The sequence below is a fragment of the Pecten maximus genome, chromosome 6 (assembly GCF_902652985.1).
Source record: "Pecten maximus chromosome 6, xPecMax1.1, whole genome shotgun sequence".
Classification (NCBI taxonomy): domain Eukaryota; kingdom Metazoa; phylum Mollusca; class Bivalvia; order Pectinida; family Pectinidae; genus Pecten; species Pecten maximus.
The window spans coordinates 9023584-9035968 of NC_047020.1; the positions used below are offsets into that span (position 1 = coordinate 9023584).

The following is a 12385-nucleotide window of genomic DNA, read 5'->3' on the forward strand; positions in this document are numbered from 1 at the left end:
CAATTGGTCCAAATTTGAAGGTGTTAAAATTGAGTGTGGAGATGGACACCTCTGGAGTATTATGGGATGTACATGTGGTAATGGATTATCATAAGAGAACCATTTGTCTGCCTTTGGGGGAAATATAATTAAATTATTGCCTGACTTTTTTCTCACATTACAACAAATATAAGTCCATATAAATTGAGTTTGGTGAGCAAACATGTTCAGTTTAAAGGTGAGAGCCTAAACATACACTCCAAGTGTAGGTGGACTTTTCTTCACTTTTGTGTTGTGTTACAACCCTGCTTAGATAATATTTGTACTTGAAATGTGACAGAAGCAACAGTCTTCAATAAGTACCCAGCTTGTGTATACTTACCAGCAGTGGGGTAGTCTTGTACCAACATTTACCTACAATCAATGATCTGTGAACATTGTTTGTTTTTCCTATTTTACAGACTTAAAGCTGTAAATTGGACCAATTCCTCACAGTGCTGTTAACACCAGACCAGGAAAGTGGACATTTCACAGTGCTGGTACAATTGTGGATTTTAATTTTTACATTCATCAATGAACAGTAAGTACCCAATTCTAGGTGTTTAAGTCTATTTGGTGAAAATTTGTGAAATGCTTCAGGAAGTTAATTATGATATAGAAAAATCAGTCAGTGTTGATTTTTAATTTTAGACATGCAAGCTAATGCTTAAAGGTGAAGCTATAATGATTATGTAGTACAATTTTGAAAAGGGATTTTGATATCATGTTTTAGTGAAAAGTCAAAACATGAACAGGTAATTAGTTATCTAAACAAATTCATTAAAAAGAAAAAAATGCATTGATTTCAAATATTAAAGCAGGGACATCCTTTTCCATACACTTTAAGACACGTGCAGCATGTCCACGGATCCATCAGCTTGAGCGCCTCTGTAAACCTGGGAAATATGTCCCTGATTAATGGAATTGAAAAAAGTATAGAATATAAAAAATATTTTTGATAAACAATTGAGACATCAATTTCTGATTTTCAAAAATATCTCCAGTCAAAGAAATTAGAAAGTTTCTTTGTATGTATTGTTTTAAGTATGCATTGTTTTGGCTGTGTAACCTTGCTGTCCATGTATCCACTTGACATTATAGTAATCTTTAAGTTGACATTTCTAACATCCCACAACATACCAAACACCTTGTAACTGACAGGAGCCTTGACAAATAATTGTGTTTGTTTATAACGCCAGCCCTTAGTTCTCTCTACTGGACCATTATCTGACCAGGATGTACCCAGGGTGTCGGGTTGTCACGGTTACTAGTCAGATATAGGCCTATCATGCTGGCTTTATCTACCCACTAACATTAGACCTCCTTAACATTGTGTTGTTTTCCTTTTTCAAAGGAATATGTGAGTGATAAGATTGGATGGTCATCGGAAAGGCCTGTGTGACCTCCGCGGTCATTTCCAGGATCTCACTGAGATTACGTATTGTTTCAATAACTTAGATAGTACACTAGACAGATTATCATAGGTCTTACACAAATATTTAGTCTGTGGTACAATGTCTTACAGGGTCTTTGTAAACAAAATCTCTATTGAGCCTTGGCTGTTATTCCAAAATTTAATCAAATATTAATATAGAATATCTGTTGTTGATAACATGTTAAATCATGCATGTTTTGAAAATGAAATTTCTAAACACATTGGCAAATCTGATATCATTTTATTTAAACTATATTTAAATCAGGAACCTAAAATCTTATTCTTTAGTGCTTGGGGCTTGAGTTACACATGAAAACAGTAATTTTGATTTAATCAGATTTATTTAAGTTTACCTTATTAAGACTTATCTGATTTAAATGTACACATAATTAAAATCATGTGCTTAATTGTCTGCTTTCATTTTATTAGCATATTTATCATTTCTGATATTTTTGTGTTTAGATGATTTTTAAATCCACTAAAGTATGTATACTTTTAAACAGTTTTCACTTTAGCTAAACTGAAATACAATACTTTCTCCTATAAATGTTTAGGCTTCAGTAGGATTTATATGAACCCAAGGAGGCATTAGTGTCACCAGCACAGCTAGGTCATTTGGTCAGTTCCAGTTCTCACCTGACAGGTAACTTCCAGGTGGTCATTGTCTGATTTATTAATTAGGAACTATAATAATGACAAGGGGGGTATCATTCATGTCCTGTTAATGGTGTATAGGTGACAAATTGGTGTCTTTGTTTCTGACCCATCACTGTCTATAAATGTCTGAGCACGTACAGATGGGCATTACATGGCCAGGGACATATGTATACATACAACAATCTACATGTAAATGTATTCAACTACTTTTGGTCAAATGGTCAGACATTTAGGTACATACTTAGGCCGGTGGTCAGTGATGAAGTATTTACATTACGAGGCACTCCTGGTCAAGGTCTGCTGTTGAAGCAGCCATCGAGCCGTTTATGGTACGGAATTTTATTGATTTATTAACTAGTAGGTGTTTGATTAAACATTTCCGTAATCAAGAGAGGGTCATTTAGATGCTAGATGGCAGGGATTTACACCTGCTAACGAGCACACCTAAGTCTCCAATGGCATTGTTACCTGTTGTGTACCTACCTAAGTAAGTGCCATTAACATCGATACATTGAACACACAAGTTTGTAGGCTGTACATACAATACTTGTATGGCCGATATTTTCAGTTTACTGGATCTTCGTATGCTATACTGTTCACTTTATCATCAAGTTTTCTTTGTTTCTTAGAGTAGCACTATCTTAGTCAAGGGCTTGACACATTTTTGTCGGCCTGTTTAGGAATTAGGGAAGTCAATCCCAGTTTTCATCCTGTAATCCCTAACTAGCAATATTGCAATAGGTTTATTGAAAGTAGGATCTCATTAAGAACACAATGTAAAGTCAGAATCCAGTGTCTCTAGGCTCCATGGGTAGTGGACACTGGTCACAGGACGAGGGTGTACAGGACAAGATAGCCACACACCTGATGGGGCAGTCATTATAGGGCTGCTACCTTACACAGGTAAATATCACCCTGTACAGGTGAGCACAAACTTCAGTGAGTGAAATAGAGGGGCAAAGGTAGGCCGTTAGCTCAGGTGAAAAATATGTGGAGGAAAGGGAATTTGAAGTAAGTGGCAGTTTTGTGTATGATATATGAGGTTAGAATTTGTTATTTGTACCTGGTAATATTATTAATAAACTTTAAATTATTATAATTTTTATATGTGAAAAATATATCATAGTTTTCATTTCCTGAAATAATTTTAGATTCTTAATGTTTGATGCTTAGTGATTTTTTTGTGATGATTTTACATACAGGTATTTTTTTGTGATGAATTTACATACAGGTATTTTTTTGTGATGAATTTACATACAGGTATTTTTTTTTGTAAAGATCAAGGTTTAATAACTAATCTGTAAATGGGAAAAGACCTAACTATTTATTGTATACTGAAGGATTTTTATGGACTACCAATACAGTACATCATTTTAGCCTAATTGATTTCCATGTCAGCATCACGAGAGATTTTTGCTTTTATTTGTTATTAAGACATGTTTCCCAGGCCAGGTAGCACTTTCACTTTTAATGCAGGATTATGTTTCCATTTCTATGAAACTCTTCATGAATAGGAGGTAGAAAAATCCATACCAGCACAATTCCTTAATGTGTGCAGATTGAGCCTAATCCCTATTTGACGTCCCATACAGTAACAAAAGCATCCAGAGTAATTCTCGGTGATCCAGATATTATACTTCTTCCACTTCTGGTTTAAGATGTGGGTATGCAGCCAATCATGTCAGGACTAGTTCCTCCTTTCAGATATCAAATTGATAAAGAATAACTGTTCCTAAAACAAATATATGATAATTAGCATAAGCCTATACCATTATTATAACTAAATCTTGTTTTTATGTATTTTCAGGACAAAGATGAAGAGATGATTTTCAGAAGAACTTGACTTGTAATAAAAGTTTTCGAATCAAGTGAACAACAAGATGAAGCCTGTTTTAGCTTTTCTGTTGCTGTCAGGATTGTTCTGTGGGACTCTGTCTCAAAACGCTGTCATTAGATTCACAATGTCTGAGGAACTTCCAACTTCAACCTTAGTCGGAAATATTGCAGAGAAGAGTGGAATGAGGAATAATTATACAACAGAGGAATTTAACAGCATTCGCTACAAATTTCTGGATCAAAGCGTCATGCAGACACGTTTTACAATAAATGATGTATCAGGAAACTTGTCGACTTCTGTGGTACTGGACCGAGAGTCTATTTGTGGATACAAGGAGATATGTATCCTGGCCTTCGATGTAGCAGCCTACTCCAACTTGATCACCCTGTTCGAGATTTTGTCGGTAGAAGTGGAACTCACTGATGAGAACGACAATATTCCAACCTTTCCGGAGAGTAATGTAACCTTCCATATGTTGGAATCTTCTGTAATTGGCTCAACTATTTCGTTAGATTATGCAACAGATCTTGACTCTACTCGTCTTAACTCCATCAAATCATACGAAATTGTACCAGAAGATTTTGGTGTGTTTGGTCTTAATGTGACAACGAAGCCAGACGGAGGATTTCAGTTGAGGCTTGTGTTGTTACAGTACTTGGACAGAGAAACCATGAACCATTACCAGTTCTACGTGATCGCTAAAGATGGAGGAATTAAACAGAATATCGGAACAATGACCGTGAACATCATGGTGACTGACTACAATGATCATTCCCCAGAGTTTGTACAGCCGATGTATAACGTTACTGTCGCCGAGGGTGTCGCTATACAAACCTCGATTCTGACACTGTCGGCCACAGACAAGGATATTGGAGAAAATGCCAGGATCACCTATGGATTTAGCTCAAGGCAATCAGATTTGGACATCATCACTAGCTTGTTTGAAATCGAATCTGCTACAGGAGTTGTGAAAGTCATAGGAGACTTGGTATATGAGACAGGGAAAGTTCACAAGTTTTACGTAGAAGCTAGTGACCATGGAGACCAACCTCGGGTCACTCAGACCACCATCTATGTGACCATTTTAGATGTAGGCAACAACCCACCCACTGTGAGCATCAACTTTCTGTCATCAGGAAACGCAGGGTTGGTCAATGTGTCCGAGTCCGCAAACCTGAAAACAGTTATAGCCCATGTAAATGTGATAGATACAGATTCAGGGCCTAACGGCAGGGTGGACTGTACCATTTCGGGTAACAACTTTGAACTGTCGCCTGTAGGGGATAAAGGCTTTATAGTGCGAGTGAACCGTTCACTGGACAGGGAGACGAGAGAGGTACAGAACATCTCTGTTGTGTGCCGGGATCATGGATCTCCTGTCCTCAGCTCTTCACTCCACTTCCTGGTGAGGATCCTGGATGAGAATGATAACGAACCCGTCTTTAATCAGGACACATACTTCGCGTTTGTGGAGGAGAACAGTAAAATTGGAGCCATGATAAAACAAGTGGGTGCCACTGATATAGATGTAGGTCGTAATGCTGTCGTGTATTATTACCTCACCGACGATGCTCAGGGACGATTCGCCATTAACTCCAATTCCGGTGTGATCACTACTTACACACACTTTGACCGTGAGCAGAGGAACCACTATGAGTTTACAGTACTGGCAGTTGACAGTGGTAACCCTCCCATGACTGGCTCAGCCACTGTCGTCCTCACAGTCACAGACATCAATGACAATTACCCCACATTTGATGGAGCCTCATTCCAGTTTTTTGTACAGGAAAATCTGGCAGTGGATGCCTATGTGGGAACATTAAGTGCTAATGATGATGACGAAGGAGTTAACCAAGAGGTCATGTTCTCCATATCACCTTCGTACACCAATCGGGTGCCATTTTACGTCATGCCAGATGGAGCAATCAAAACAAATATTCGACTTGACCGTGAGACCAAATCTGTCTACACGTTTGAAGTTGAAGTGACAGACAAGGGCTCGCCTCCTCTGAGCACTGCCACCAATGTTATCATACATGTTACTGACGACAATGACCAGGCTCCAGTCATCCAATTCCCCAATAAGGGAAATAACTCTGTGTCAGTTTCCTTCCTGGTTCCCATAGGTACCACGATCACCAAAGTGTTAGCTTACGACTTGGATGAGGAGGGTCCAAATAGCCGACTAACCTATTCTATTAGATCTGGGAACAACCATGACATTTTCGCTATCGGTCAGACATCTGGTAACATCTACCTAAAGAGAGCATATTCCCTGGAGAGTGACGAGAAATTTATACTGGAAATTTCAGTTAAAGATAATGCTCTTCATCCCAAAGAAACAGTCCACCAATTGGAAATCATACTCAAATATTCCAATGAATCAAGTACTTCCCTTGTACCAAAGACAGGAAATACTAATGTCATCATCTCTATCGTTGTCGTGGCATTCACGTTTGTCATCTCGGCAGCCATTATTACAACAATCTGTATCCTACGACGTCATGACAAAAAATTAGAAATGAAACATTCTGAGAAAATGTTTGACAAACCTGAAGTTGCAGCTAATGATAAAACGAAAAAGGGAGATTTAACATATAAGGTGGATGATGTGATGGACACTCCAAAGAAAAAGAAAAAGGAAGTTAGTTTCTCCCTGGACGAGGCCTACGGAAGTATGCAACATGACTTCACTGGCACAACAGAGTTAAATATTGCAGATCCTCTAGAAGTGAGTATAGATTCCACCGCTACATCACCTCAACTGCTTTTACCTTATCATAGTCAGGGAATAAATAATAATTACAATGATCGTATTCATCAATAATATTTCATAATTTTACTTTTGTTGTAATCAGTGTCAAAAATTGTACTTGAAATGTTTTCTCCCCCCAAAATTTTTTGTTAAATTTGGTAAAAATATTACATATATAAAGAAGTTAGGTTTAATATCTGATATGGAATTTTTACATATCGGAAAACGATTTCAGAATTTTTTTGAAGAAGTTTTAAGTGTTGATAGATTTTACAAATAAATCATAGTTTTCTGTCTAACCCAGAGTTGATCTAGATGCCCAAACTTTTCTTTGTGAAATTTGATCTGTCCATTATCTCATACAGTAGTAACATATATCCAGTGTTATTGTTGGGTAGGATCTGAAGACAAACACTTTCAGTGACAAAGATAGAGGCCTTTTGTTTACCTAGACAATAGACTCCCGTTAAATGTTGATGTTGCATCATCATCAGAATCTGTGTCCATCTCTAGAGTAAATTTGCTCTGTAAATATGATGGTCTTTGGCGGCACATCATGTATCAATCACTACAAAGGGGACTTTTGTTTACCTGGTCACCCGCACGTTTATACAAGATAAGGGAAATAATCCGGCCCTCAATAGGAGTGAACACACCAGGAGCATTGATAAGTGTGTAGTGGTCATTGTTACAATATCACATATTATCATAACCGTATAATCCATACACCATGGGATCAATTCCTATGTAAAATGCCTCCTGTGAGATAATGTATGGGGACATATTTCATGGATGCGTCAGAATTTCAAGTTATATGAATACTGTATTACAAAATAATGAAAATAAATCTAAAACTTTTAACATTTACAATTATTTATCTGAATTGAAAAATGTTTAAATTCATTTATATTGAAAATCATTTAATTAAATTTAAAAGCTAAAATTTGACTGTGTCTTAATCAATTTATCATTCAAATAAAAAATTGAAATTCAAAACCCTGAAAAATGGCTATATTAGTACAAATCTTCAATGTAGATTTTCTTTCTCTGTTATTTATTATTTATGTCATAATTTAAATCAGATTATCATAACATTCTCATAACTAAAATTTGATTTAAATGTTTTTTCAGGATGGTATGTACCCCAGTCAATCAAACAAACAGATGCAAAATTTACAACTGCACAAGCATCATCTACAGGCTCATGATAAGCAGGTAACTTAATAGTTTACTAATATCATCTGTGAATAAAAAGAAATGACAATAATATCAAAATCAAACCAATCAAATTCCACCCCTATACAGACTTAAGTTTTATGGCACATTGTATTAGTGAAAAACTTTAAATTACAAATTATTAGTTATAGAATCAGTATAAATCTTTCAGTTTCTTCACACAAATTAAACACATTAATTAAATCTTACACAATTCAACCCCTTAATCAATTTTTAACATCGTGGGTTTCAATATACCTAATTCTATTTTGAATTATTTATTATCGTAACAACCTTGAGTTTGTGACAGAGTAGGTTTCTGTCTGACAGCTAACGTCAGTGTCAGTCTGGTTACAGGATAATGTCATTCATTGTAAACGTAATTTCCATGGGTATTCTGACATTTCCGAACATGGTTAGAATCATGTTTTATTTCTTGGTAATTGACATAAATGTCTTCTAACCTAGTGTAATTACCAGCACTGTGAAATTGATTTTTGAATGCTTCTTTGAGTTTGAAAATAAATTTAAAATGTCCGAAAATAATTGTGACACAGAAATAACAGAGGCCATCCTCGTGTGGCAGCGCGGGGTACAGGATATCCTTTCATGGTCTGCGGTCAAGTAGTCACTGGTCCACATTAGTGTTGTTACTCCGCCACATAAAGGACTGATTTATAATGTTGTGGCCCGCATTCCTTTTATTATTTTTGGAGAATTAATGGAGGTAAAATTGACTTGTAAGTCCCATTCATACACAACCATGTTTGTCTAATCCTGGTGGGTGGGTTTAAAGATTTCTGTTGATGAAAATAAAAAAGGAACAACATTCCAGCAGAGAGATTTATAGTAGTTTTAGAATTTCGCCACTGTTTGGTTTAATTACGTTTTTAATCGTGAAGTATCCCCCTGTCCAGGTAATGTGTATGGCTACAGGTGGGAACTAGGCTGTGACTGCAGCAGCTGGCTCTGCCAAACACAATACTCAAATAAACCAGCATCACGCTGGTTCTCTATCAATAATCTCTTATATCATGTTTCTGGATCTAGTGACCACTGGTCAGGCGACACAGCAGTGGGTCTTGTATTTGTGGAATTGAACCTGACATAGGCGTTTCTTCTACTTTAGTTCAAACAAAATATATAATGCCTTTGAAATAAAAGATGTATAAAATTTGATTGGAAAATTGAAGACTGAATGAAACATAAAAATTAGCTTGTATTCATTTATATGTAAATTGTATTCTATAAGATATTTAATACTAAGCCTGTTTTTTATTTTCAGAAGAATATTATGGCCCAGCCTCTGTTTGACAACTTGAGTGATACGTCTGGTGAGACAGCTAACTCGGACAGTGGTCGCGGAGGAAGTGATGTCGATCTCTCATGTCAAATGAGCATGCAAGGTACGGATTAGATAAACACAAGCTAAACTAAAGTTTTTCTGGTACCTGACTAGATAAACACAAGCTAAACTAAAGTTTTTCTGGTACAGCATGTTTCAGTATTTTCATTAATTGACATATATCATCTAAATAAAATGTGATTATAATCTGTTTTAAGTTTTAAATCAAGTTTGAATTTGCTGTTATAAAGTTGAAGATGATTACATTGATGTTTTTTTTTATGTTTCAGATGAACTAAAAACTTTCACATTCAATTATTTCAACAAAAAACCAAAGTCATCTACACCATCAACTTCATCAAGTGTTTCACAGCCATCAAATCACAACAAAAACAGAACTCATGGAAACAGTGAAAACCATGGCCATTATGGACAGAAACATTATAACGGATCTGTGGATGTTTTCCACACGGGGTCAGAATTCCCCAGAGACAAAGTTGACTCTAGAGTGGGCACGGATAACTTCTCTAAAGACAGTTCCAAAAAAGGTGGCCACCGATCAAAATCAAAATCCGAGAAATGGTTTCCATCGTATGTGTGAGGTGTTGTGTGACACGGACAGATAGAAGTCTCATTCTCCAGAATTATGATCTCATATGGTGACCATACATTGATAGATGTGATTACAGCTCACAGGAACAATGATGCAGATGAGAAAGTGCTGTTAGAAATCCTAGTCGTAATGACTGGGAAATATGAGATTGACCTTAACAATAATCAAAAGATATGTGATATGAACAATCAATACATTAATGTACTGTGCTTTACCTGCCTGAAGTTTATCCACCAATGTTTGTGTTTTACAGAAACTTTGTCGTATTAATTTCCAGCCCTTACCTAATAGACCTGAGGAATAGAGGGAACTGTTCACTACACATACATTATATACTGTGTGATGTGTAGATCAATTGGAAACCAATTTAAAATAAAAGGCCTTTTCTCAGAATGGAGATCTACTGAAAGACTTTCAATCGGAATGGAGATCACCTCTAGGTCCTTCACGCAGAATGGATGTAACTGATTAGGGGAGCTCTATGCAGCAGATAGGCCCCTATCCATGGTCGAGGAGAAACAGGAACAACCATCATTCCCTTCCATAAGCTCAAGATGTTTTACACAGAAGCTTCATCATATATGGCTGCTTTTTCTACAATGTAAGTTTTTCGGGGGTTGTGCCATAGTGAAACTTGTCTACAAGAGATTCCTATTGGCAATAGAATATATCATTTACATATTAAACATAATTACATACTGATACAGGTTTTTTATAAAGTTTTTTGTGTAGGACTTGTTTATTAACTTTGTAGTTAAGTATCTTACTTTGACACAATATCATATATATATCTTGGTATACATATTCGAGTGTTACAAAAAAGGGAAACAACTCTTACAAACAGGGGTAGCATAAAGCCTTAAGTACGGTATATTACAATTTTTTTTACTATAGCCCCAGAAATTGTTAGAGGTACTTATAACTCGAATCAATCACTAGAAGATTTTATATCAATGTAGTTGGTTGTGATAATGCAATATGCAGGAACTAATATTTAGTTGTTTATTTTTTTAATTTCTCAAAAGTCAAAACAAGGGTATAGAGAACAGTTTTTTCACATTCTCCCCAATCCTTATGAAATTAGCATCTATAGTCTAAAGGTATTCAAGTGAAAAACTCAAAGTGGTGTGAAATCTTGATAATGTCTGTTAAAGTATGACAGATATTGTCATACGCTATTGTTCCTATTGTTGTTTGTAACAATACATAGAGGATACAATCTGACGTCGTCAAATCCACTGAATACCATGTTGTTTACCGATGGTAAACAATCTCCAAAATCACAAAATGAAATATTTTCCGCAACATTCACAAGGTAATTTGTCAGTGAAAAGATCTTGTTCAAATCTTTACTTGACTTTGTCAATAAGTACAAACCACAGGGAAAGGAAGTTGGATTGGAATGTATGTTAAAATGGCGGAACTTTGTTGACTCGTCAAAGGGTTATTTAAACATCCATTTTAGGAGAATTTTGTTGACTTGCGATCGTTGGTTGGTTATTTAAATATCAGTTTTATATCTTTCTCCTTTAATTTACCTACCAGATGGTAAGGATACATTGCGTTTAGAAACTTTCCCGTCGTTAACTGTTTAAATACACGTTGATCAACATTTTAGCTAGGTCCAATACACAAAGCAGGGTGGCTACCTTCCGGCGTGGCGTCAATGCTATGTCTATTTACTGAACCCCATGTGTTAAGAAAAATATTGTGATAGCTTATCAATAAGTTATAATTTGTAGAATTTTCACTGGAAGTATAATTTTCTCATCCCTGAACAAACTGATCTTGTTCCACTCTGTCAATAAGACAAAATATCTGTTATTACTAATGTAGGTACTACATGTTTTAAAATATGGGTAATAGAACAAAACTATTATAATAAATTATAAAATATAATTGAGGTAATAGAACAAAACTATTATAATAAATTATAAAATATAATTGGGGTATTAGAACAAAACAATTATTATAAAATATAATTGGGGTAACAGAACAAAGCTATTATAATGAATTATAGAATATAATTGGGGTAATAGAACAAAACAATTATTATAAAATATAATTGGGGTAAAAACAAAAAAAACAATTAAAATAGATTTACATAATCATAGGTTAACTCTCTCTACATACTAAATACCTAAACTTTCAAGTTGAACAGCTGTCTAGGTAATGTCACAAAGGATTGTTATTAAAAGGAATTAGCTTATATAATCAGTGATAGCCATCTCTGTAATGATTAGAGGCTACTTTATATATCCGTAATTTTGTTCTTTTTCTGGTCCATTTCAAAATCTAGTACATTTACTTTTTTTTTTCATTGACAACTCTTCAAACTGTGTATACTGGTAGCTATACAATATTTGTATTGTTTTACAACTTATCATGTAATGTATGACTGACAGATACATATGGTGAAAATTTGGCATTTGTTTTGAACAAGTCAATTTATCACATAAGTTTGTTTATTCATGAACGTTTTTTTAATGAAATTTAATTTTATGTATTTT

General features: G+C 35.3%; 1 protein-coding gene across 5 annotated transcripts in view; it reads left to right on the top strand.

The window, feature by feature from the left end:
• LOC117328889 (protocadherin-9-like) overlaps positions 1-12385 on the top strand; it is a 49572-nt gene that overhangs the window by 35593 nt on the left and 1594 nt on the right. For 3 of the 5 annotated variants that reach the window (XM_033886485.1, XM_033886487.1, XM_033886486.1), the window contains 5 exons: positions 441-559; positions 3918-6678; positions 7834-7917; positions 9203-9323; positions 9553-10476. In XM_033886485.1, the coding sequence (XP_033742376.1) occupies positions 3991-6678; positions 7834-7917; positions 9203-9323; positions 9553-9863 (3204 nt within the window). In that variant the 5' untranslated portion in view covers positions 441-559; positions 3918-3990 and the 3' untranslated portion in view covers positions 9864-10476. Of the gene's footprint in view, positions 1-440; positions 560-2131; positions 3122-3917; positions 6679-7833; positions 7918-9202; positions 9324-9552; positions 10477-12385 lie in introns of those variants that run through there. The other 2 variants (XM_033886488.1, XM_033886489.1) reach the window with 2 other exon arrangements.